The following is a 27,642-nucleotide window of genomic DNA, read 5'->3' as shown; positions in this document are numbered from 1 at the left end:
TCCTCTCTTTCTTCTGAAGGCGCCTCCTCAGACAATCTCCCGCCCAGCGGCTCCGAAGGCGGAACTCGCTCAGGCGTTGCCCGGCAACGGAGCGCCCGACTCTTCAGCGCCTGAGTGGGCAGCGGCCTCCTCGGGGGCGGCTCCGCTCCCCCAGGCCGAGGGTCCGATTGGCCTCTTCCCGGTGCGGGATCAGCATGACCCGGCGCATGCGCCCTGCGGCGGCGCTGGCTTCCCCTCAGGCAGGGCGGCAAGCGCCCGTTTAAAGCGGGGCGCTCGGAAAGCCATGGCGGCGGAGGGGGTTCCGCTGACGGAGGAAAGCATCCGCGAGAGAGTCTGCCTGACGCACCAGAATCTCGGTGACCGACGGGCGGGGGGGGAGAACTGACAGACGGAGCTTTCAAACCAGGCGCCCTGACTGGCTGTTGGATCCGTTAATCAGGCGGCAAAAAGGGCGGGTTGGTGTACTGCGCGCGGAGGGGGCTGGACAAGCGGTGCGCGCTGTCCTATCGGAGAGGCGGAGGCTGTTGATTGGCGGGTCGATCCTCTGTCCAGTAGGGGGCGATGTATGTGTCAGCGTTTATGTGTCCACCGGGAAACCTTCCTAGGCTTCGCGCAGGCGCAGCCAACCTGCTGCTGCTGCTGCTGCTGCTGCTGCTGCTGCTGCTGCTGCTGCTGCTCTTTCGCAATCATTATAATATCAAATACAGTCGTGTATAAATAAAGCAAACAGCAAGTAGGGGAGTTGTGGTCCGTTAACCCCTGGAGTGGCTCTCCTTGTCTTATTAGGAGATCCCTTGCACGGTGCAGAAGCAACCTTTGCGCCTCCTGTCTGGGGCATCTACGTGCTGAAGTGGTCGCACTCTTTACTGGGGTTCAAAAGGGCTCCCCCAAGAGTGAGTTAACATTTGCATCAGCCCACACTTTTGGAATGCACATTCAGAATTCCTTCAAAAGAGAAAGGCACAATATTTTGCAGCAGTGTTTCCCATCATGCACTTCCTTTTCTGAATTAAAATAGAAATAATACTGAAAATAAATGTAGAATGTGCTACTCCAGGTGTTATTAGATAGCTCATCCTTACACCTGAAATAATTTAGGACTGAGATGACTAAACTGGGTCTCTGTCGCCTGATTCCATATTCCATCGTCCCTCCTGATTGGCCATGCTGGCTGGGGATGATGGGAGTTGGGAGGCTAGCAACACTGGGGCACCACCTGGAGAGTGGGGGGGATAAGAATTAAACTCGCTTCCACTCAGCCTCAGAGGAGTGTACCCCAACTGGTAAAAGGCAAAGCCAAAGCACTCACTTGTGTGAAGAAACAACATGAATTTATTCTGAAGCTGGACAGGTATTTGATTTGGAAGTACTTCAATGCCCCAGTTATGCAAAGAATGACAATAACTGCCTGTCCCCAGTGAGACCATTTGGAAGGAGATGAGACCAGAGCAGAGATGCAGTAGACTCAAAGGAACCATTAATTATGGGATCAATATATTTATTGGATTGATTACATGAAGAGTCTGCTGTTGATAGCATCTTCTGTTGTATCTGTGTTCCAACTCTTGAACTGGGCAAAAGATTTTGCGCAACTTCAAAAGTTTCATATACCTTTTTAAAAGTAAAAATCCGGTCCAATCCAATATTGCACTTTGCCAATTTTCTATCTCATGTTCTCTGGAGCCATCAGAAAATCAACTTTCTGTTTTTAGCCTTTTAGGACTTGGGACCCACCTTCAGTTGCAGTATGAAATGTAGGCTACGCTTAATATTTTGTCAGTGCAGTGCAAGTCTGGTTTCCGCCACCCCGCTTCCTTCCTATTCTCTTTTTCTTCCTTGATGGACACTTCTTCTAAACACTTTGATCCACTCTATTATCATGAAATACGTTGTTCCTTATCTTAAGTGCCACCGCAATGAAATATTAAACTCTCAATAATTTTCTCATTCTAGCTGATGTCCGGTCATTGTCTCTTCCTGGAACTTACCATGAAAAGATTAGTCATTTAGGAAACTCATTGGAAAATTTTATTCATCTAAAATCACTTGACCTTTCACGCAATGCACTGACTACCTTGGAGGTAAGGCATATTTGGGGCTTTGTATGTTTTACATTGTAGATCTATTGAATTAAACAGTTTTGTAAGCGAATTAACATTTCAGACATGGTTCACCCAGTTTGCATAGGATTGGTTATTTTACCCTGTTGTGGTATACAACTATAAACAGTCTATTAAAAGATAAAAGCTCACCCATGATATCTAAATCCCTTGAGAAGGAAAGTACCATATTTCAGTGGTCCAGCATAGGTTATGAAACATGCCACTGCCATTCAGATTAGACAATACAGTGGTAGCTCGGGTTAAGTACTTAATTCGTTCCGGAGGTCCGTTCTTAAACTGAAACTGTTCTTAACCTGAAGCACCACTTTAGCTCATGGAGCCTCCTGCTGCCGCCGCGCCGCCAGAGCACGATTTCTGTTCTCATCCTGAAGCAAAGTTCTGGGTTAGCGGAGTCTGTAACCTGAAGCGTATGTAACCTGAAGCATCTGTAACCCGAGGTACCACTGTACTGAGCTAGATGCACCCAGGGGTGAAGGAAGGCTGTCCGGCACCTGGTGCGGGGTGTCGAGGGGCAAGTAGTGGGGCATTATAACTTAACAATTATCTAAGGTACCCTATTCAGATTAAGCAACTGCTTCTTTTGGATATAGATTATATATCTGTGGATGTGGTTGCATAGAGTACTTAGCCCATTATTTATTGTTTGATCCATTATATGACTTTCAGAGTGAAATTTCCATCCCACTATATGTGGTCAATGGGACGCGGGTGGCATTGTGGTCTAAACCACAGAGCCTAGGACTTGCCAATCAGAAGGTCGGCGGTTTGAATCCCCGTGACGGGGCGAGCTCCGTTGTTTGGTCCCAGCTCCTGCCAATCTAGCAGTTCAAAAGCACATCAAAGGGCAAGTAGATAAATAGGTACCGCTCTGGCGGGAAGGTAAACGGCGTTTCCATGCACTGCTCTGGTTCACCAGAAGCGGCTTGGTCATGCTGGCTGGAAGCTGTCCTTGGCCAGTAAAGCGAGATGAGCGGCGCAACCCCAGAGTCATCCGCGACTGGACCTAACAGTCAGGGGTCCCTTTACCTTTATATGTGGTCAATACAGGACAGTGTGTGATACTTGCTTTTAGATCAATATGAGTATATCAGGTAGCATTATTTGCTGCTGTAGTTAGGAAAGTTTGAGCTTTAAAGAAAGTACCAGTAGATTGCAAAAGTGTTCACTAATCTTAGTAAGCAGAAATAAGTCAATGAATGATTTATTTTAGCTATGCTTTCTTTTGTTAAATGAAAATTGGGTGGCTCAATGGCTCATGTTTTTACATCTTAGCTTCAGTTATTTAACTTGCTTAGTACTGTTTGCAATGGTCTGTGGCTGCAATCAAGAAATACTAATTTATGCACAGTTTACTGGAGTTGTAAGTTGGGAATAAACATACAATTGCTTTTTAACCATTTCTTAACAGGGCCTTCAACATGTTACATGCCTAGAAAAACTCAATCTTTACTTCAATTACATTTCCTCGTTGTCGGAAGTATTTCGACTCCACAGCTTAACTGCACTCAAGGATGTGGATTTCCGGCTGAATCCTGTTGTTAAAAATGAATCTGATTATCGTCTTTTTGTCATTCACATGCTCCCAAATCTCAGGCAGTTGGGTGAGTAAGATGACACAACAGAGCCTTGTTAGTAACTATTGCAATCCCACAAATACTTCAGTGCCTTTAAGCTGCTTTTCACTTGAAGGTGGGTTTGGGAACTGTCAGTCATGAAGTAGAAGGGAGAGGTGGCTGGGAGGCAGAAATCCAGCCTCCAAGTGGTAACAGACAGCCTTGATGGCTGTTGAATCTTGGCAAAGAGCCTGCCTTCTTTTCCCTTGCAAGGTAAAAATTTCAGAGCAGTATAAAAAAATCAGGACTTTGGGGTTGACTTTCTTAGTTACAGTGTGCATGTGTATGCGCAATGGCAAAAACATGTAATAAATTAACATGGGGGGGAAGGGAGTAGGTCCAATAGGAGAATTTATCATGGTTCTCCTATCAAAGTTCCTGTGAGTTCTACCATTCATTTGGAATCGGAAAAGCTAGCACAGTTAGATTATCATAGATTCGATGGGAAGGCAAAGGTGACTTCAGTTTACAGAGTCTTGATTCTGAATGATTAAAGAGCCAAACCAAGACCATAAAGCAATCATTTGAACAATGTCACAGTCATAGTAGTTTGGGTATGAAAGGGAGCTTTATTCTGTTTGACGGTTACATTTCAATATTTTTTGTAAATGTGATCTCATTAGACGTCCTCATAACGCACACCTTGCTCTACATGGCAGCTATATACATAAATACTTGGATAAGAAAATAGCTTTCTTCTTTGTTTCGTGCTTAATTTCTGTTGACAGGATACTTACCTACATTTACACAAACCCATGCAGTTCTTGGCAGTCTTACTCAGGGATAGTTTTGGAGACCCTTCTACCTAGTGAAACAAATGTCCTCAATTGTTTCTGGAAGTTACAGATCATGGGTACCTGTAGATGCTGTTGCACTAAACCGGAGCAGTGGCACTGAAAGCCCTGCTCTGAGTTACTGTGCATAGCTGCGGTCTTGCGTGAGCTCACAGCGCCTGGGGCGCACGTGCGCTGGTACATGGCTGGGAGCACCAAGGGGGTACACGTGCGACAGGGCATGGCGAGTGAAGGAGCCCGTTGCAGCACCCCAGCCCTCACCTCTGACCCCATTGCAGTGATCCTGCCCCACACTGTAGCCCACAGGCTTGCACTGTGCCGCCTGGCTGCCCCTGCTTGGGGGAGCCCAGCTGACAAGGCACTTGGCAGGCCGAACCAGGCACCCCCACGCTGGCACCCCTGGAGCATTGGTTCCTCCAACACCAGGAGAGGAGTGCCAGCCCATACTTGGGGCACCTGCATAAAGGCACCTGCTTCACGCCCCCTCAAAAATCCGCACCCGGGGCCACATCCCTCTGGCACCCCCCATGCAATGCCCCTGGTGCACAGGGCTGCTTTATGGTGTGAAAATTAAAAAGAAATCATTCTCTTACTTGCAGTACCTCCCCTTCTTGGTTTGCAGTGTTATGAAGGATACCCTGGACCCTTTATTTTCATTATTAACCAGAAGGGGCTGTGGCTCAGAGGGCTGAATTGACAAGCATCTCTTGGTGGCGTCTGTCTCTGTGCCACTAGGATATTGTTCTGACAATTTCCGCCTGAGTTTTACAGACTGAGGGAGCAAATCAATACCCTCTTTTTCATTGTGCCATTCTCCCCAAGTTTTGGGGGAAAGTTTTTTGAATTATTCGGATTATTTTATACTCTGCTTTCACATGTGACTCACAGCTTGAAAAATATTTCAAAAGTTAAATGAATAGAACTATAAAATACCTGTACATGTATTTTGTCCTGGAAGGCAACACTTTGTGCTTGGTAATTGTTTTTAAAAACTTCAATAAAGTTTGTAAAAAAAGAAACTTAAATATTAAAACCCAGATAATGTTCAAAATAGGTCAGTGCACATATTTTAAATGTTGTATGTAGGGTCACCATGAACTTAATCCAGTCGATTGCACCAGATTCAGGCATGAGGGGGAGGGAAGAGAATCATCAGAGTTATCTAGTTAGCCTCTTGCCAGTGCAGGAAATCTACTACATTCCTGATAAGTGGCTGTCAAGCCTCTGTTTGGAAACCTCTTAACGAAGCAGAGACTGCCACCTTCCAAGGCAGTCTGTTCATATTATTGGGAAGTTCTTCCTAATGTATAGACTAAGCCTTCATCTTTGAATTTGAACCCATTGGTTTAGTTTCTGCCCTCTGGAGCTGGGTTGCCAACATGGTTCCTGTGGGCGCAGAGGTGCCCTGGAAGTCTTCTCCCTGTACCTGCAGAATCTCAGAAACCACCCTCCCTCTGCGCTCACTGTTCCCTTCAAGACAGTGGTGTAGCGTGGGGGGGGGGACGGACACAAGTGCAGTTGCCACAAGGCGCACAATTGTGTCGGGGTTTTTAAGAAAAAACTTTCATCTTATAAATTTGGGAATATTCTAGTATTGAATTTGCAAATGTTCTCCTTGCATGCAGACCATCATAAATACATTTTCTTCCCTTTTGGGTTGTGTGTTTTTGTTGTTGTTTTTTTTAGATGATCGTCCTGTGAGAGACAGTGAGCGAAAAGCATCCCTTTTACATTTCTCTACAGATCATGCTTATAGATTCAGGAAGCCTCCACTGGTAACAAGATGGACTGAAACGGAAAGGTAGGATCAGAACAAGGGTTCAAGCAACTGTAATCATGTGACTGTGGAAATATCTGGAAATTGGGACAGGATCCAAAGGGCTGCCTGAGGAATTTGCGTGTGCCCCTTCCTGTCACTGTGCTGCCCCAGCCCCACTGCCAATTAGAGGACTCTCTGGAATAGCACCAGAATGGTGTGGTGAAGCCCTTGCGCTTTTCTGAGCGCCTCTCCTGACTGAAACTCTCGGTGCTGCTTTGGATGCAGCTTTTCACTTGAATCTTGGCCCTCAACTTTCAGTGCTTTATCTCCAGAGTCTGAAAGGCTCAGCAATGTTCATAAAGTTACCTGTGTGTTAATAGCTCCTGCCTGGGATAATTTTTTGTAGAGAGAGGGCCTCAAACTGGCTTTGTAGGCATTACAGGTTATCAGTTCTGAAACCAAGTGGTTTGAATTTGAAAAGGAATAGGCTGGGATTCCAAGGCCTGCACAGAAAGAGATACATGTGCAGGGTTGTGTCTGAGGCTCCCCTTTCTGAGTTTAGTACCCCAACCCCTTCTCTAAGGGACTGGAGAATCATCTGTGGGGAAGTGGTAGTCCAGAACAACTGGAAGGTATAAGGTGGGGCAATTGCCTTAGACGCAAGCAGTTACTTTCACGGGATTTCTCAATTTCCTTAGACCAGACTGGAGAAAGGCTGGCCGAAGGGGTTTGGCGAAGGCTTGCAGTCTGTGGGGCTTATGGGCAGGATAGAGGATGCACCACTGCTTCGCCTTTCAACTGACCTGACTCTGCCAGCAGCACCTGGCAAAAAGGGAAATCAGTATCAGCCGCCTGGTTTTGGTTTTCTAAGCATTTTTGTTGAACTGCTAATGAAGATTCAAAAGGGTAGAAGCAGGCTGGTCTATGTGTCTTCCCCCCGCCCCGTGGAAACTAAACGTAATTGGCACTCTGGGTAGTACACCATCGGTAGACTTGTGCAAGTCTGGTGTGCTTTGATTCGTGTGGCAGAGCGAACAAGCTTTTGCTTCCTTTGCTAATGCAGCCTGCTTCCTTCCTGCAGGTCTGCATACCTAAGACGACAAGCCCACCATCTACAAGTAGGGCAGATTTTCTGTGTCGCCTGCGCCAGTGGAAAACAGGATGATAACTGATAAACAGTTGTCAGGGGTTCAGGAGCAGAGGCAAGGGCAAGGGAGGAAACAGAGAGCGAGGGGGAAGAGGCAGAAGAAAAGATGAGTGATGACGACGACCCGAGATCTCCGAGTCTTTCCAGTGAATCAGAAGATTCACAGAAAGGAGCACCAGTGGCCAGGGCAAGGGGGGAGCCTAGGGGGACACCCCAGGAGGAAAGGGCCAGAGGGGGCTCAGAGGGGAGCAGTTGGAAATCGGGACCAGCGTCACCGCCAGAGAGCAGGGAAGAGGAAGGGCGTCAGGTATCAAGCGCTGGCAGCTCACAACAGGGGGGAGGGCACGAGTCAGGAGTGGCCACACCTCCATCAGGGAGCGAAGAAACGGTCAGACGGAAAGTGGAAGGTTGGGCGCGCGCGCCAAGTTCAAATGCACAGGAAAGTGACGCAGTAGGCAGCCCGGAAAGGGAGCCAGGTCCTAAAGCCCGGCGCAAGGAGACAGGAGGGTCCGGGGGGTCGGCGTCAGAAGAATCCCGGAAGGAAGAGACCCCGGGGGGCAGAGGGACCCAGAGGAGAACAGTCAGGCGGAAAAGGTGGAGCAGGGCTAGGATATTAAGTTGGTGTACAAGGGGCGGAGACTCAGACGGAGCTTCGCCGATCTAACGCATAAGACGTAGAGTTGCACGCAGCAGCTTGAGAATGGAAACTGTAACTCAATAAAGACTTTTACTTAATGATCGCTGGCTAGCGTGATCCTCTGTGAGCTGGGATCTGGGAGCAGCTCTGACAACAGTGTTCAATAAAGATTCATGTGCAGCTTGTACTCTGCAGGAAACATGCCCATTGTTTATCTGTGCCGAAGACAGAGTTAGGCACAGTTCTGGCATATCTGGTCTTACTTGAGGGTTGCCTTGGCACCGAGCCATTACAGGCCATGTGGTTCCTTTCTGTTTCATCCTTCAGGCAAAGCCAGGAATGTAGGGATGTGCTATGCAGACGTGGCAGATATCCAAGTACTTGGGCTTCCTTTACAGCTTGAGCTGTAACTATGTTTGCTTTCTGTGGCACAGGAAGTCTCTGAAAGGCTTAAAACCTCTGTTAGATCTTCTGAGTCTTAATCCTTAATCAGGCTAGCTGACCTACTTTCCCTTGTCAAAAGTGTGTTAATTAGAATTAGATGATGAGCTCTCCGTGGCCGTCTTTGGGTGTCACCACTTTAAAAAGCAACCCTGGTACAGCCGCCCTGGGGAGGCCACTATTCAGCCTCTCTCCTGGAGGCGTGCAAGTCCTCTTGGCTACTCAGGTGATTTGAGTGGTCTTCTGCATCAGAGAGTTGCCTGTCTGTGGATGCTCCCCACAAGCTCCCCAGTCACGCAGGAAGCCTCTATGGGCACGCAAGGCTCCCCACTTCAGCAGTGCCTGAAGAGCGCTCTTGTTTTGTTTCTTGAGATACATTTTCCTCTCAAATGAAAACTTAAACAAGGTATAAAAAAGCATGCCATTTTCTCGCTGCAGTTCTGCCCATCCAAGAGTTGAATACATTAACTTCATGTCAAAAAAGTGCTTGGTGATGGATAAAGATGATGAGGCGGTCCTGAACCTCATCACAAAGTGTGAATGGGACTTAAGTAAGCCTCCAGGAATAACTGGATCGACCGAAAGTCACCCCAAAGTTGAATTCCACGATTTAAACAGTATGTGGTTTGTTTGTTACTTTTCTCATGTTTACTTCAATAACAGGCTAGTTCGTGTCAGGGTGGAACCCCAGGCTTCTGGGTTGTATAGTAGAATCATAGAATCCTAGAATCATAGAGTTGGAAGAGACCACAAGGGCCATCGAGTCCAACCCCCTGCCAAGCAGGAAACACCATCAGAGCACTCCTGACATATGGTTGTCAAGCCTCTGCTTAAAGACCTCCAAAGTAGGAGACTCCACCACACTCCTTGGCAGCAAATTCCACTGTCGAACAGCTCTTACTGTCAGGAAGTTCTTCCGAATGTTTAGGTGGAATCTTCTTTCTTGTAGTTTTAAATGCTCACCGATCTATTTCATAATTGGGAATTTATTACTCGTTTGGTAGAAATCCCTCTTTTCAGTATCCATTCTGATGTTATGTGATGACGTCACAATGTAGGCTTGGGGCCTTAGACCATCCTGTGATACCGTTGAGATAAATGGAATTTTTTTTTGCAGTCTTCCATCTCAAAACACCCAACCACTGCTTTTGTATTTCTACCCCACTGAGCCAAGGTTGGGATTTGGAGTGGGAGAAGAGCCCGACTGGATCAGGCCCAAGTCCTTTTAGTTCAGCATCCTGTTTTCAGCAGTAGCCAACCAGATACTTTTAAACACATTTTAAAAACCAGATTTTAAAGGTCTGCCTAAAAACAGATGTAGCGTGGAATATTCTACTTTGCATGAGTGTTCCAAATATATGGGGCCACTACTAAAAAGGCCCCTTTTCCAGTTTCAACCAAGTTGATGGAGCCTTATCTTAAGGCAGCTGGTTCAGGAGGCAAGAGCCAAAAACAAAGGACAGAAAAAAGCTTTTTTAAAAAAGTAAACAGCAGTAGGAAGGCAAAAAGAGTGAAACACACCGCAGAAAATAGAAAGGACAGCAGAAAACTCACAAAGGCAGAAAACTCACAAAGGCGGGGCTATAGTAAAAGTGACGACCTTGGAATGGAAACTATATAGGGCTGCGGTATATAGTATGGGTTTCTGTAGATTAATTTACTATTTAAATCTATTTCTTGAGGTATTCACAAAATAGAAGATAATACTAAGAGACATCGGAAGCCAGGAGCGTCTCCACCACGGCTTGTCTTGTTGCAGAACTGGAAGCAAGAAAACCTGCCCAAGGTAAATAAAAACATTTAAAATCCCGTGTCGTACATTCTTCCCATGTCAAGAATGCCTCCAACTCTGTGTGTGGTTCTCAAAGCAAACCATACAAGATCTGGTTGTCTTTATCATAACCAGTGTGAAAGCCAGCATGGTCTAGATGGAGCTCTTAAAAACCCAGCTGTTTAGCTTTGTTACAAAAGCTTTTAAATGTTGTATCTGCTTCTCTGTTTTGCCCTCCCCACCCCAAATTATTTTTCCCATTGACGCATGCACAAGGGACTGCAGGACTCACAAGGGATTCCTAGAGAGGTAGGAACATCAGCAGTAGACCTGGCGGTTTACTGCTGTTTGCCTGGCTACAAACCACCCAGGAAGAGCTTGAAAGAGGAGGTGTGAGACGGTGGGAGTCTCCATAGGGGCCGGGTACAAAACAGAGCATTATAGCATTAAAGAGCAGCAAGTTGAGTGATGGGGAGCTGTAAGGCCAGGAAGTCCCCAGGCTTCAAAACATAAGTTGGTGTGAACTGGGGACAAGCGCTGGAGAAAGGAGGGAGTGAGTACCTCTCCCACTCTCATGGGAACAGCTTCCCCCCTTTCAAAAAGCCCCAAAGCCAACAGGACAGCAACATGGGCTCCAAATTACTGCAGCGGATGCAAAGCCAAGCAAAGGAAGATCCAAACAGGACTGCCATTCAGTTGGTGGGTTCAGACTTAAGCCCTGCTTTTGTCAGGTGTCGGTTGTGCTACAGAGGTGGAATCTACGGACATATAAAAACTGTTCTGAAAATGCCTTTTAAAGTGTTTTTAAAATTCATTGAACTTTCCATAAGGCTCACCATGCCATCTAGTGTCACATTGTATATTGCACCTAAAATGTTTTATTTGCAGCTGTATAGCTGAGTCCAGAGATCCTAGTTGTAGAAGAGTCCTCTTTTTCTTTTTCCTTCTAGGCTGCTCAGTTACAAAATAGAAATATGCTGAAAGCCTCAGAAACGAATAAAGGTATGTTATAACAAATGTTATTGTGCTAATTAAATGGCAGAGTTTGGTCATTAATACCATAGGCATCTGTTGCGCAGGGTTCCAGCTGTCACTTTGCATGCTGATAGATAGGTTTTACTGACAAGCAACAGAAGTGAAGTGGCTAAAACAAATACCATTATAATCCTCACTTTTGTGTTTTTATATGGAAGACTCCTCCAGCATACAGGCGAACACGTATCACTTAATTGCACTGCAACTTGGCTTTAGATTTGTATCTTTTTACAGTTAATGGTCAGAATCCAACATGGAGAGTGACATCGCAGTGCTGTTCATAACTATTTAGAAGTAAATCTTACTGACTTCAGTGGGACTGAACTCTTTGGCATTGTACTGCAGCCTTCACACTTCAATACTTTGGGAATAAATGGCCTAAAACACAACTATCTTGGTTGGACTGTGGCCTAAACTGTGCACTGCGCCTGAATGGTTAAGCTGAATATATTGTTCGGCAGGGAAATAAAACTTTAAATGTTCGAGGAAGTTTCTGTCAGCAAGTTCTGTCACCTGCCAATTAAAGTGCTTTAGTCCTGGACCAGCCTTGCTCTGTGATTCTGCTGATCGAAGTAAACTGGTCCTTAGTCTCCTTTCATGTCGGTATGTTGCAATAATTTGGGTTTCCCCCTCCAGAATATAGAAGCTTGCCTGCTTCACCAACTCTACAAGTTTCTCACAGTGCCCTTGGTCAAGGACACAAGAAAAAGAAAATCGGCGTTAGAGTTTCATTCTTAGGAGCTAAATCACAAGAGCTGCCCAAGACAGACCCTAATTTGAAGTTCCACAATGAGGCTGAAGCATATGAAAAGATCACAAGCCATGCTATTTTCACACCCCATCCAGGTAAAATTGTGTTTTTAGTGTTTCTGTGGCCTTGCTGTACATCTAAATATACAGCTGCCGCTGAAAGCAGCAGCAGCAGCCGCCATGCATCTACCTCCCTCACCCTCCCAGCCCTGTCTTGTCGAACTTAACCTGCGTTTTGGTGTCTCAGTCAGTGTCCATGACTCTCCACTCCCTACCCACCACAAGAGGCAGGTAATGATGTGGAGCAAGGCCAGGGAAACTCAGGGATATGGGACAGGGATCAGTTCTGCTAGATTGTATGAAGAGGAATGTGGGAGCTAGATGTCTGGCTGCTGTTTTCAGCAAAGATTGTTGGCTGTGGCAGTTGTCTTTCTGAAATAGAGGGATTGTCTTAGATCTGGGACTCTGTGCCTCAAACATATGTGCTAATTCCTAACCATCTTTATGATAAGAGTGCCACCATGTGGATTAGCCCAGTATTTCACTAGTTATTTATGTACTTCATTTATTCAGCTTCAGTTGAAGCTATTTCTCTGCAGAGAAAATGAGCTTATCTGTATCTCACAGTTTCTCTTGGGAGAGCTAAGCCACGAGCCAAACTATGACTTAATTCAGCACAGGGCAGCAGCAAATGGCCAGGTAGGAACAGAGTAGACATGATCACCTGTCCAGGAGCCCATGCATTTGCTGATTGGTGCTGACCTGTGTTCTGGCTTAGTATTATGTGTGAACTGGGCTTATGAGAACCTACATATTGAAACATCCGGCATTTGTTATGAGAACGGTTTCCATTGACCCACAGAGCAGCAGATGTAACTCCTGCACGTGACATAATGTACACAACTGGAAAAGGAATATAGTTCGCTTATACTGAGATTATCTTATTGTTATGAAAGTTTCTGGGAGCCAGTACAGTGTTCTGGTTAGAGTGTCAGGCTAGCACCTGGGGTACAAGAGTCCATATCTTCACTCAGCTATGATGCCAGTCACTGCCTCTCAGCCTAGGCGACCTCACAGGGGAGGAATATAAATGCTTTTTATTATTAAGAATTCTGCTATTTCATGGTTTAGTGTTTTTTCACCTAGACTGAAACCATTATGTTCAAATACTTTTTCCATTTGTAGCCCCACCAGAAGCCAATGAAATAGTAGTTACTTCTCAGAAGACAACAACGGGACATGACCAGAAGGTACCTGAACGTGAAAGGCTAAAGAGCAAAGACCTAAAGAATGGTGATAATGTCAAAAATGTGTCAGTTTGAGATCAAGCCAACTTCTCTAGTGGATCAGTTATAACAAAACGGGTACACTGAAGATTCCTAAGGATATGTGTTTGCACCTGATCACTGAAACTAGCATGGATTGACTAAGCCCCCCCCCCTTATCAGCATTCCATTTCCTGGTGTGTGTTTTTTGAATGAAAGTTAGTACTTCATTTAAAGAGGCACTAAAGTTTCCCTTCTATTTCCTTATCCTGGTAACTGACTCCTCCATAATAGGATCCCAATTCCTTTCTGAAATCTGTGCATATTCATCTCCTTTTCATTAGTGAAGTAATTCCCCCCTTTTTTCTGGTAGCTATCTGTGTATTCATATGGAAATGATGTTTATCTCCCAGCACATAATTCCAGTGTTTAACAGTTTACACATGCTGCCCATATGCTACTGGGCCAACTACAAAGTTAATGTATTAATTTACAAAGCCTTTAACAACTTGAGTCTAGGATATCTTCAATACTGTTTGATGTGTTATATCCCTGTTAGATCACTCCCGTCTTTGTGAGAGTGGTTCCCCATGACTCAGGCACACAGCTCAGTAATTTCCCCTTTTAAAAAAAGTTTGGCATAGACAACGTACCTGAAGTTTTCATTCCTGGTTTGTAATTCTCCTGAAAAGTTTCTCCTGAAATTCTCCTGAAATGTTTCAGAAAAATCCCCTCCTTGTTTTCTTCACTGCTTCAGGATTATTTGATAGGCATGAGTGCACCAATACATTTACCGTATTTTTCACTCTATAACACGCACCCGACCATAACACACACGTAGTTTTTAGAGGAGGAAAATCCGTAGGCATGCCACCTGTAGGCATTTCCTCCATAACACGCACAGACATTTCCCCTTACTTTCTAGGAGGAAAAAAGTGAGTGTTATGGTGCAAAAAATACGGTATGTGTATTGGTGAGCCAGTCAAGAGCTCATCATCTTCAAAGGCAACCTGTCAAGGATAGCAATGCCTTCTTACATAAGTCAGTAACCCACAAAATGTTTACTAGCCAGTCATACATTATTAGTCATTTGTAATCTGTAAGAGGTTTTCATAAACCTTCTGTGACTCATTGGCTGGTTGCAGTTCTTCTCGCCATAGCTGACTTGGCAACTTAACTATTTTCTATGAACATGGATTAATAATGGGGCAAGAAAATTGCCTGAAAAAGGTGCCGTGCTTTGACCCGAGAGCCAAGAGAATCTTTTCCCAATTGTCTTCTTGATCCATTTGTCATACTCCCTAAAATAGTTGCTTCCCTCTTTTTCAGATTTAGGGACCATGCTCCTCCAATGCTTGAACCCTGTTAGCTGAGTTAACCTGCCTCTTGCTTTTTCTGCTAGCAAAGATTCAAATCTGAGTTTGCACTTTCTGCCTGCTGCACACCTGCCTCCTTGCATCATGGTGTGTTTGGTTCCATTTCCATTTGTTCCACCCTTCTTCCTTTTCCTTGTTCCATTTCTAACCCAGCGTTCTGATCTACTAGCAGCTTTGTATGTTCCTTCCTTTGCATATAACCTAGGACTAACAGTTTAGTTGATTAAGAGCTTTATGGCCAGAGAATAGATTTATCTTTATTCTTCTGCCCATGAGCTTGAAAATATCACTTCTAAACATGGCAACCATATGCATCTGATCACTACCAGAGGAGTGAGCGCAGGAAGCAGAGTGCTAAGCAACCCTTTGGATTTTAGCTGTTTGACTAATAAGCTACTAGTCTATATGCCATTTACTTCCGGTAAAGAGCCCTGTGCACTGATCCGACAAAGGTGAGTGCTGGGGACTAGATATGCGAATTGGAGCACATGTGCATATCAGCAATCCAGGCAGGTCTCAACTCCAGAGCATTATGGATAAGGTGAAAATACATTACTTTGTTCATTTTGCAGTGCTAATGGGAAAGCACAGGCTTGCTCACTGAGCCAGGCCGCAGGCTGCATGCAGCTCCTCGTTTTAAGCTGTGTCTAGATCCTGCACAATAGTGATTGGGGAGCTCACAACATTTTTCTGTGTGCAGTGCCTGTTAATCTATCCTGCCCAGGGTAGCAAACACCAAGTAGTAAAATAGCACTATTAAAAATAAAACAAAAGTGTATTTAAAACAATTAAAAGCACTTAAAAGCAGTAAGAATTCTTTTTAAAACCATGTAAACATTAAAGTAAATATTTTTATATTTTTTTAAGTGCAAACCTCAAGGAGCAGTTCAGCTGGCGGATGAAGTGCTGTATGAAACAGGACTTGAATGTCTTCTAGACTTGGTTGATAAACACTGGAATGGTTGCAAATCGCTTCATTGCAACAAAACTTTTTTATGTAAGTACGAGTCATTTGTTGGGGATGTGTGTTTCTCCGTGATAATTGGGCTCCTTCTTCCTGCAAGGTGACTTGCGGGTAACGATAGATCGGTTTCCCCCATGGATTTTTCCAACCCTGGCAACAGGTTTGACAGATGTGCACTGCTTTTCACCTGGCAGAAATAGTCCCAGTGGGGAAATGAGAGGGAGGCTTTTATTTTTCCTCACGTGTTTTTGGCCTCTTCAGGACCATTCACTGCATTTGCTCAAGGAGCAAGACTGGCCAGTTTAAAGGGTTATTGTGCCATTTCATGAGGTTATTCTGAACTGCTGCTGGGGTGGACACCTGTTGTCATGTGAGTAGCAAGACAAAAGTGGTCCCTTTCCTTGGGAAGCAGGAGATTACTCCGGAGAGTGATGGGAGGAGTGTCAGCCAGAGGAGAAGCAAGGTGAGCAGCGCTTACCTGGGCGAAGGCATCTTCCCAAACTGGCATTGGTTACTCAGTTTCTTCATGCTATGAAGCACAGTGGGGCAAGGGAGGGAGTGGGGGATCCCAACGCCTAGTCTCTCTGCCTGGAAATAATCACAGGAAGAAAATGCTCTGAAGAGGTCTCATGTGATCAACACTGTGTTTTGCAATGTGACCCCATGTCTCAATAGATAGGATTAGACTTGAAGGTACTTGGCTCAGCATAAGGAATTTGAAAAGGGGCTTCTGTTTGAACTGGGGCCTGGAGAACCAGGGGTTGAGTGGCTCAGTAGTGATGCTATAAAAGGGCCATGGGTCACAGGAGCAAATAACAAATTTTCCTGCAGCAGAATTTCTTTGTGAACTCAAAAATACAAAGGCGTGTCCATCGGACATCGCCTTCTGCTCTCATAGTAAATCAGCTCTGTTAGGATCAATTTTGCTGAGGTTACTTGCAAGTAAAAGCCATGCTGCTCTACTGGAAGAGTGAATTTGTAAAGACTGAGCAGGTAGTTTGAAGGAAATTACACCCCCGCTCCCCCCCCCCCAAAAAAAACCTGCTCACTAAATATGAACTTAGAAAAATCTCCTTTAATTCCTAGCTCAGGCAGAAACTGTTTTGTCTGCAATTCAGAAATCCACACCCACAGATCAACAGAGACCTCCTGCAGAACACCAAGAGCTGAATAACCTTCGGTTAGAGAGACAGGCTTTGCAAAAGCGTATCTCTGAGCAAGAAGAGCAGTTCAATGCCAAGATCAGTAGTTTGGCATCAGACTTGAATAGTGCTAAGAAAGACAGGGTAAGTAGAATGCAGTATTCTGCGACCCCATGATTCCCCTGTGCATATAGGTATGTACATACATATAAACAGTGTTCCAATCTGGGATGGCAAGATGCAGCTGTCAAACTCCCAACAATCAGTTTCAGATTTTTTTTAAAAATGCATTTATTCGAACTTAAAACCCATCCAAAGGACCTAGGGTGCAGGATGCTATACTAGTTTTCCTGTATTGCTGATTACCAGACTTGTCTTCTATCATTTTTTGCTTAATGTTGCTTCTGCCAGTCATAGGGAAGAGTTCAGCAACTGGTGACAAGTTCAGCAATTCACTCTGGTTTCCGATGTTTCAGCAAGCATTGACAATGTCCTCCTAGGCAAAGGGGTAGAAATTTGCTTTATTTTTAAAAGGAAAGTTGAGTTTTTGTTTGCAATGTCACATTCTGTCCTTTTTGTGGCAGTTCAGCATATACACAGCCATCACTAAAGGCCACGAAAAGCACAAATCCTGCCTAATGAATCTCTCCCCAGGCAGCAGTGGTCTACTTTTCAGGGCAGAATTTCTCCAAACTTGTCTGCAAATCAGATATTTATTTCTTTTCCGTTTAAGCCACCTTAACTATAGAAGCTCTATAATTCCTTCAAAATACAAAGCAAACACTGAAATTCAGACCATTCTAATTTATTTTGTCCTCTGGTGTTGCGTTTGTAGCAGCTGTTGCTTGATCCGCAGGGTCTATTCTGATTACTTTTCGCTCAGAGGATCACTGGGATCCCACAGTAGTTGGAGCAGCTGCTGGGTAGAATCTGTAGGCAGGAGTGCTCAGAGGTTGCACCCACACTGGCAGCTGGAGCTTCCCATTTGCTTCTGCCAGAGCTCTGCAGGGCATATCATTGAAAGGTTTATAGCCCCTTTATGGAATTATTGGTGTACTTGGCCAGTATTTCAAGCCACTAATATTGGGTGACACATGCCTGAATTCCTTGTTCTTCATTTTACTGTAATTTACTGGTCAGCAGCTTGAGCTAAATACAGTCAAGTCTATCTTGCCAATTAGTCACTACAAATCCCTCTTTCTTTCTTCATCTTGTTGGATTTCTGTCTCACATCCACCGACTACTTTTTCTCTGTCAGCAGAGCATATAGGATAGGGTTAACTCCTCTTCAGAAGACAGGGTCAAATTGCCCCTGAAAACTCTTCCCAGTTCAGTCATATGAACATGCTTCACCTGCTACCACTGACATCAAATCAGTGTTCCCTGGGAGTGTGGCCCTGTCAGAACAGGGGACAGGAAGAGGACATCTGCATGAAGCCTTGGCCTTGGCCTTTAAATGCCCTGGCTCCTGCTGGATGGAGGACTTGAACTCAGATCTTCTTCCTCTTTCACTTCCTTGGTTGCTCAAATTGGTACAGAATGAAAAAGTCAGCAAGGGTTAATGGGAACAACAGGTGCCATGCATGGCTAAGCAGGTGAAGACGTTGGTCCAACCAGCTTGCCCCTTTCTACTCCCTTGGTGATGCTGCCGGCCATCCTTTCTCCTCCAAAGCCCCTCATGCCGCACAGCTGAGAGGGAACTACTTGACCTGTGTCTCAGTCAGGTGATTCCCTGCACCAGCGCCAGCGGAGGAGCCTCTCATCCTCGCCTGTGTGAGGGGTCTTAATGTAGGCCTGTCAACAGAGTCTGAAATGTAGGGTGATTCCTTGCCAGCCCGTCTGGGTTGTCCTGTGTCTCTCACTTTGTGTAGTTTAACGAACCAATGGGGTTGTGCTGACCTAGAGTGTGGTGGGTGGGGGACTAGTGGGGTTAGGATTAGATTTGGGTTAAAGAGTGGGGGATAGATTATAGAGAGTATCAGGGAAGGCCCATGGAGTAGCCATAATACTTAGTAGAGACCTGAACTTCAAAGCCACAACAAAGGACAAAAGAGGCAGATTCATTTTTGCTAAAGGGACACTAGATGGCAAAATTAAACTATCAATCAGCTCCATATATGCCCCAAACTTGAAACAACTAGAATTCACCCAAAAAACACTAAACAAGTTCCTCTTCTTCTCTGAAGGTGAAGCAATCCTAGGAGGTGATCTCAATCTTAATATGAAAGGTATATCCCTGAAAGACATCCACCCCACAACCCCATAGGCAACCTTCCTCCGAAGGAAACCCCCAACAACTAGGAACTCTTACAAGTTACTAAAAATGCTAAAAAAACAGGGGTCTCTACGACATTTGGGGTGAGCAAAACCCAAGAGACATCAGCCATACATTCCAATCCAGACACCATGGTACAGTGTCCAGACTGGACAGCATTCTGCTCACACAGGGTCTGATCCCCTTCAGTGGAATCAACAAACATAGGTAACACAAAAATCACAGATCACACCCCAGTAGAAGTCACCGTTAAAATAGGAGAGGGTTCTTCATCATGGTTCTTCAGTCCCATCCTAACTACAAACAAATTAGAGATAGTCTCACAAAAACTCTCCAAAACTACTTCAAGGAAAATTATGTATATATAACAATATAACAGAATCTGAAATGCTGCTTTAATCATTTGTCATGCCTAATAAAGGTTTGGTGAAGTAATAACTCCTTTAATCATTTTCTTTTTTAAAAAAAATATATTTATTAAATTTTCAAAAATTATACAACAAAGACAAAAAAACAAAAATACAAAAAAAAATTAACAACACGTATAATTTCATTCACTTATTTTCTTTTAACTTATTTCTCGGACCTCCTCATACCTCCCCTTTTTGTATTCCAATTCAAATTATTCATTTAGCAAATCCTCACCCTTAATTTTCACTTAATTTTACACCTTTCTTTTTATTTTTCCCCAATTATCTTAATCATTTCAGCTGATAACCACTTAAATTCTATCCAACATCAATTTAACATTCACTAATTTTGTAGTATTTCCCAAGATAGTCCTTAAATTTCTTCCAATCTTCTTCCGCCATCTCTCTTCCCTGGTTTCGGATTCTGCTTTAATCATTTTCTCTGTCTCGTCGTTTTCTCCTTTCTACACCTCCCCTCCCTCATTGTATTAGGATATATTGAAGCATAATTTGGATAAATTACTGAAAGAACATGCAGCTCTGAAAGTGCACAGTCCCAAAATGGAACAAAGGACCCAGAATGCAGAGGCCACTCAGGCAGCACCACTGCAGATAATCAGTAAGTTTCTAAAAATATGTATCTGAATAAAGTAGTCCATTCGTTTGTTTGAACACATGAAGATTCTGTATCCTCCATCCAATAAGGACAACTTTGTCAGTTTATAGCAGTTGGGGGAGGGGCAGCCTAGAGCAGAGATCTTGCAAATGGCGTATGGAACTTTGCATGTACATTTTGGTCTTTTCTAGCCTTGCACTAATCACTGCAGACTCTTTATGAATAGCATTTGCTGCAGTGCGAGGGGGAAATGAGCCTATTCCTAGTGTACAGGCAAAGATGCTTTGGGCACAGTGTAACTGTTGGGGGCTGGAAAGGACCGTGAACCTGGCAGGGCTACCAGGCCAGCTAGGTGGGGGGGGGGGGGTCACCAGAAACAGGACTGTGATGTCTTTCACCTTGCATATTGGGCTGTCTTTTAAAACACACACACACACTAACACAAATATTGCCGTCATATATTCAAGCACATTGTCACACGAAGACCTGGTCACATAAGAAGCCTGCTAATAAGATTTAAAATTCACTTAAATTCATGCTGATTGATTTTCAGAATGATAACTGTGTACAATTCACTCGGATTAAGGTGCCCACACTTTCCACCTGAGGTCTGATATAAAAAAAGATATCAAATATATGCATTATTGGGGTTTGTAAAACGGCATTTCAGAGGAGTAAATCTCAAAAGTTCCAAAATTTCTTAACCCTCGTGTCTGAACTGATTTCGCTCTCTGTCTCAGTCCTGTTGTGCTAGATCGTGTTGAGATCCCAATGCTTTGCTCACTGGAAAAGGTCACTATCTCATCAGTTGGCAGCTGCTACCCCAAAGACCTTTTTTGGTCCCCTTTCTAACCCCACCAGGGGCGCCGACTTATAAAAAATATTGGGGGGGCCCATACCGGGGTCCTGCCGCTGGTTTGCTCGGGTAGCTGGGAGAACGCAGTTCGAGGTGGCAGTGTTGGGGAGAGACCCTCGCTCAGGGCGCCACGAGACTTGGCGGCCAGCGGCCTATCTGGGGGGTTTTGGAGCGTATTTCGGCGGAGCGATTGGGAAGGAGGGGGCTTGTTGCCGGATTCTTCAGCTGGGCCGGAGATCTGCTGCTGGGGGGTCCCTGGGCCGAGTTGTGAGCACGGCCTGCTGAAGGGAGATCCAGCCGATTGCGCGACGGGGACGGCCGGGGCTCTCCGGCTAGGGCGCGCGGCTGGCTGGCGAGGGAGCAGGTGGGGAGGAGGCGGGGGTCCTAGTATTGTTTGTAGTGGGAACACATTAATCCACTGCCCCAGGCTCAGATGCTCTCCTGGGATTCCTGATTGGGGCTCAGCAGCTTCATTCCTGTGTCTTTGCTGCTCAGAATCACCTCCATCCTGGATGCTGCTAAATAAGGGCTGTGAACTTGCATATTTGTTGATAGGGCATGATAGAGAGGGATTGGAGTCTGAAGGGCTCAGGCCCTGTTAGGGGGCAGACGAACGCCCCACCCCATCTCTTGACCTATTCCTATCTTATAAAAACTTCATTTAAAAAACCCCAAGTTTTCTTCCAGGGTGGCTGGGTGAATTGCAAAACACAATGCAGGTGAAACCACAACCATCCACCTTAATTTGCCCAGAGGCTGTGGCTGCAGAGACCGATGTGGGAGAGACATGTTTTGTTGCAGCTGGGGCAGATGAAGGTGTCCAGTTGTGCTGCTGCAGATGCACCATGGTGATATTCAAAGATGTGGGTGTAACAGGTCTGTACCCCAGTCCTTTAAATACTATGGGTTACTTCCTGCTCTCCCCTCTCAGGTTCCCTGCAGGCTTCTCAAATCACTTGTGGGAAGCAATGAAGAGTCATGCTGAGATGCTGCCCAGCAGGGCTGGCCAATAGGACAGAAGAGAAAGTGGTCACGGGGTGAGGGGAGAGTGGTGGGCCAAATATAGGAGCCAGAAGGTTGGTCTATACAGTGCTCCCCTGATGTGCTTAGGTACGTATGAATGAAGGGTGGGTGTCCTGGTGTGGGGTCATATCCTGCATGGGAACCTGTGACCCCTGCATGGCAAACACGAGCTCTTCTACCTCTCCAGGGTGCCAGCCCTTCATAATCAGGAGTTAAGGCAGTGGGGCAAGGGGTGGAGTAGCAAAAGCCTCCTTCAGTGCCTGACTCCTGTGTGCTGCTGTGGCTGTTAGGAACCTGCCCTGTGGAGCTGCTGGTATTGTGGCCTTGATCTTTCTCTTTTGCCCCTGACTCGAGGTTCCCCCCCCCAAGATATGCCAAAAGTGAGTAGGGGGCAGAGGCTCCATCTCCATCCCCAGCTCCCCAGAGAAGTGCCCAACAGGAGGCATGCTACAGCTGCTGTTGTAGGGTCTCCTGTCCCTCCCATTGGCTCCTTGTCAAAAGACTTTCCTTCCCTGGGTGGGTCTTGAGTCCTTGGCCCAGAAGGACTGTGGGATCCCTGTCCCTTGTCCCCTGTTCCCCCTGTGTGTGGAGACAGACAGTAGCAGGGTATCAGCTGCAAGGTGGGTCTCTCTGGCAGGTGTGTGTTCCCTATTGTGGTAAGTTCATGTTTGTGTGTTGGCGTCATCATCAGGACCATCCCAGGTTGTCATGCTTTGTTTCTAGGGATGCTGTGAACATTCTTGTCATTTTGTATTGAAAAGAGGATGAGCCCTTTTGGAAAAATGGAAGCGGAGTTGCAGCGATTCTAGTTCGAACTTGAATCGGAGCCACGAGGATCGGGGGTTGCTAAATCTTTCACGGTTTTTGTTTGTTTTGTAAAGCAGGAAAGCCCGGCTCGAGGGAATTCAACCCAGAGCAACAAGGAGGGAGGCAGCAGAGGTCTGATGCGACTTATCAGGCTAAGCCCGGGAAGAGCCCGCATTCAGGGTTGACCCAGGAGCATCGGAGTGGGGAATGCTTCTATTTATGTTAGAGTCCACTGGAGTCGTCCCAGTGGATCGGGCGGCCTCAAACGGGACACGGCTGTCCTAAATGGAACTTTACTTTTAGTATAATATGTATAACCACGAGCAATATAAGATCAATGCCGCAATCCTGTGCATGCTTATTTGGACATGAGCCCCATTTAAATTCGAGGTATAGGGGGGCTCATTTCCAAAGAAACCCACAGCGGAAGCCTCTTGCGCCTTTGAATTAGCGCACCGGGGCAGTGGAACTGCGGGCTCCGGGACCAGCGATGCCGCCACCCGCCACCGCCTTGGGGCTGCTGTACTCTATGCTGCGTTTGCTGCTGTTCCAGGTCAGGGCAGGCACCGTCGGGCCAGGGGAGCCGCCTTGATCCAGTCCCCGGGCAGGATCAAGAGGACGGACGCATGGCGATGACTGCTGCTGTTGCCCCTCCGGCCGGCCGGCCGGGGGCAGCCTGCCCCACGCCCAGGAAGAAGCCTGGCCAAGCCGCGGCGAGGAGGCCGCTGGGCCGGCGGCAGGGGGCTCCTGCTGGGCGGGCCCTTTGGTGGCGACGGCGGCCCCCTCCCCTCCCTAGTGGGCAGCGGCGGCTCCGGCCCGCAAGGGCAGGCCAGGGAAGCAGGCGCGGCCGCCGCCACTTCGACTCGGGCAGGTGGAAGGAGGGACAAGCCGAGCGCCTCTGGCGAAGCCGCGGCTGGACAGGGCGCAGCAGGTGGGCGCGGCGCCTGGAGGGAGCGAGGCAGGGGGCGAGGGGGTGGTGGCACCGCCTCGGCTTTGTTTCCCGGCCGGCGGCGGCGCTCTGCTGGAGGGGCGCCTGAGATTATTGGGGGGGCAGAGCCCCCCCAAACGAATTTTTGAGGGGGCTCGGGCCCCCTCAGGCCCCATGGAGTCGGCGCCTATGAACCCCACCCTTTGTTTCAGGGGAACTGGGGGTGGTAAACATAATTAAAATACAATGCTTGCAAAGATTAAAACTTTTTAAAAATACATCACTATAACTTATACAAGTAGAGTTAAACTTGCTTCAATTTTATATCAATTCTCATAATTCAATACCTATCAGTGGTCCTACTAACTGGGCATCCCCTGCTGACCTCAGGGCACAGGTTGGCTGGCACTGGAGGAGGAATTTCTTTAAGTACTTGGGCCTCCAAGCTTCGTGCTTTGTACACCAGCACCAAAACCTTGAATTGGGCTTGGTAGCTCACAAGCAGCCAGTGTGATGCCTTTTGGATCCATGGCACACTCAACTGCTTGGCTCAGCCGACAAATAACCATTCCTTCTGATCTTTTTCACATGGCTCGGGGGAATGCAATGGATGGGAGTGCAACAAGCAAGCCCTTTCTCCTCATCTTTTTCACATATTCTTTCTCTCCCCAGAGCTTGAAAACCACCACAAGCTGTTGGCTGATGAAAATGCCAGTTTGAAACAGCGCCTCCAGCACTTTGACAAGATGCAGGAACTCACAAAGATGTTGCAGGAAAGCCACAGGTAGAAGCTTAGTACTGGGTGCTAAGTGGAAGCTCTCAAGATTTCAAACGTTTGGCCTTTTAAAAATTTGTTCTTGTGTTCAATGGCATCCGCTTCTCCCAATGTATGGTCACTGTCTTTGCCAAGCTGCTTCCAGCACACGTTCTTCCATCTCTCTCCACACAGAAGTGCTCCTCCTTGCTTGACCCCAAGCTCTGCGCAGCCACGTTGGCCACCTGGAGCCTCCAGAGCTCAACGTCTAAATCAGTGTTTCCCAAACGTTTTTGGGCAACGGCACACCTGTTTACTGAAAAAAAATCTCGCGGCACACCACCATTAAAGCCCCGCCCCGTGACGTCAGCGCGCAGCGTCACGCCGGGAGGGACGCACAAAAGTGAAAGTTTTTTCCCTCCCCCTTGCCGGGGAACCTCCAAGCTTTGGGCAGGCAGGCAGGCAGAGCTGGGAAGGGGGTTTCCAGGGGACACGGCAGCTCCTCGAAAGGCTTCTCTCAGCTGCGCTCAATCCTCCTCGGAGAGGATTTCCCCTCCGGTCCCATGCCTTCGTTTGGGGCATCGCTCCGGCTGCTCCCTCTCCCGCCGCGCAGGAGCGATGCCTCTCTCTGGCTCTCCCTCCGCGCAGGCTGAGGGAGGGAGGGAGGGGCGCGTGTGACCCGTCTCTGCTGGGAGACCAAACCCAGCGAGGCAGAGTCGCGCGGAGGCACCCAGGCAGCGCTGCCGGCTGCGAGGAGGAGCGCCAGGCAGCAGCAGGAGGCGCGGCCTCTCCTCGCCGCCGCCGCCCCGCCTCTCGCCGCCCGACTCGCCCGCCTCCCTCCAGGCATCTCGCGGCACACGAGGCAACGTCTCACGGCACACTCGTGTGCCGCGGAACACCGGTTGGGAAACACTGGTCTAAATACTAAACGTTGAGAAAAATGAGGAAATGGAAATGGAGTGATTGCACAAGTAGACAAACTGAGTGAAAGGCCTAGGCAGGGTCTGAATCACAAACGCCAGAACCAGCTATTCTTATACAAGTTTAATTTCACTCCAGGCTCTTTTCCCTTCCACCCTGCTTGCCCCCAAAAACTTGGTTCCCAATTTTTCCTCCCTCACTGCCCCCCTCAAAAAAAGTCTTGTCGTTTTTCTCATTTTTACCTCCAGTTCTTGCACTTGCAATCCCTTGGTGTTAAGAGGGAGAGAGAGAAAGTACCAACAAGTCTCAAACAAAATGGACAAGTAAGGAGATAGCTACCTTAAGGCATGTGAAAAAATGCACATGAGCATCTATTTGTTATCCTGTAGAAGAGAAAGGGATTTTCCCTCCCCATTATTGAACCAGTGGAGCAAAGGGGTAGAAAGAACTGGCTCCCTTTTGACAGCCCAGCAGCCAAGACATGCTTTCAAGCAACAAAATATGTTATGTGTGATCTCTCCAGGTTTGAGTGCAGCTGTGTGCGCGCAGGGCTGTTCTTCACATCTGTAGGTTCCATAGTTTATTTTGTAACGTAATAATTTATTTTCTTTTTTTAAAAAAATGCAACGCTATCCTGCAGAACCTTGGTTTCTACAAATGAACGTCTCTTAAAAGAACTGGAAGAGGCACGTTGCCGACACAAGGTGGAAGTGGAGCAACTACACTGGAACTACAATCAGTTAAAGAAAACGCTTCCTCCTAGCAACATCACCCAAAATTAACAGCAACAGATGTTAATAACAGTGAAAGGCATGTGAGTGTAAATGATTTATAAAGGATGACAAACCCTTGGGGTTATTTACTTCCATGAACCAACCAACTTTTAACACTGTGGCTGATTTCTCTTGTACCTCATTTTTTTAGACATCCTCCCCCTGGTTTTTGAATACAGGAGTGAATATATTAAATTGAATGATTTTACTGCATTATTCAATCAATGGCAATTTATATGGAGTTTTTAAGTAAAATAAAATCTATCTCTTCTACTGTGAATTTTGTATTCACCTCAAACTTTTTCAAATAGGGATCATGTTTATCATTGACCAAGTTATTGTTGCAGAGCTGTGTGCTGATGCTTTAGGAAGAGCTGCAAAACCATGGCATTAAGACATGCTTCAACTTTGAGCACTTCTGCTCATGGAATAAAATTTAGCAGTAATGTGACTTGCAGTGCAATCCTGTCCATGTTTTCTTGGACTGCAGCCTACAGGTGCTTTAAAAATAATAATCCTAGCTTATTCTTTCACTTATCCTGTCCTTGAATGTGTTATCTGTGGATCAAGAATTAACCTTTGGCATATGAGATCAGTAGCTGCTGTTTCCATATTCCATTAAAAAGATGCTGTTTCAACAATACTGTTCACATCTTCATTGACACCATTTGATCAACTAATTAGGTTGATTGCTCACTGAGATCCAGTTTCTCTCTGCATTCTGGCAGTTCCAAATTTCTGCTGGTGGGAAATATCATGGTGTGTTTCCTATGTTACTGAAGTGACCTTTTGTTTTCTTTAACATTTTGGACAATTATTTCTGGATTTCAAACCACTGAAATTTTGCATCTGCTGATGGAATGGCAAGTAAAGGATTTGCCAGTCAACGTGCCTTTCCAAGTCCAACTGATCCCTGTAGGGTGGCATCCAGAGCCACATAGTTGCTGCCTCAAATTCCTTTGGTACTACTTTTGAACAAAAAGCATCTCCTATGGTAATATGTTCCCTGCTGAAACAGCACCTTCCTTTTCACAGTCAGATGGGTGGGGTACAAATAAAATAGTATTTTATATATTATTACTATAAAAATAGTAATAATAATAGTAGTACTGTTGTTATAAATAGTAATAAATAGTAAAAATAGTAATAATAATAGTAGTACTGTTGTTGTTACATTCCAGAACAGACTTTTGGCTGCGCAGTGTTTGCACATGTGTGTGTTTTAAAATGAAACCATGCAATATATACTTTTCCTACTCAAGAAATGTAAGTGGACCAGATAAAAAGCCTCTCTAAATGCACTTAATTTTAAAACTTCCAACAATTTTTTTTATCTTGTTTTCCAGATAAGGCATTCTAATTGAATCATAGAATTGCAGAGAAAAGGGCAAATCCCATGCTAGGGCTCCTTATGAAATGAATTGAAAATAAAACTGCCACTATCGTAATACCATTATACAAA

The 27,642-nt window shown here is 46.0% G+C and overlaps 1 protein-coding gene across 2 annotated transcripts; it reads left to right on the top strand.

Annotated features, from left to right (window-relative positions):
* Positions 1-92: 92 nt before the first annotated feature.
* Positions 93-27,642, top strand: CEP72 (centrosomal protein 72). 2 transcript variants are annotated; one of them, XM_082194899.1, is made up of 15 exons: positions 93-356; positions 1,954-2,081; positions 3,532-3,724; positions 6,217-6,331; positions 8,953-9,131; positions 10,197-10,300; positions 11,236-11,287; positions 11,957-12,166; positions 13,256-13,320; positions 15,579-15,708; positions 16,762-16,961; positions 19,995-20,121; positions 24,405-24,516; positions 26,048-26,221; positions 27,367-27,642. In XM_082194899.1, the coding sequence occupies exons 1-14, from the start codon at positions 284-286 to the stop codon at positions 26,187-26,189; spliced, it is 1,830 nt and encodes a 609-aa protein (XP_082051025.1). In that variant the 5' UTR covers positions 93-283; the 3' UTR covers positions 26,190-26,221; positions 27,367-27,642. The 2 variants fall into 2 exon arrangements, with proteins under 2 accessions (XP_082051025.1, XP_082051024.1); XM_082194898.1 differs by having other exon boundaries at positions 27,362-27,642.

This window comes from Podarcis vaucheri (assembly GCF_965113315.1).
Source record: "Podarcis vaucheri genome assembly, chromosome: 13".
Lineage (NCBI taxonomy): Eukaryota > Metazoa > Chordata > Lepidosauria > Squamata > Lacertidae > Podarcis > Podarcis vaucheri.
This window is presented reverse-complemented; position numbering and strand designations above follow the sequence as displayed.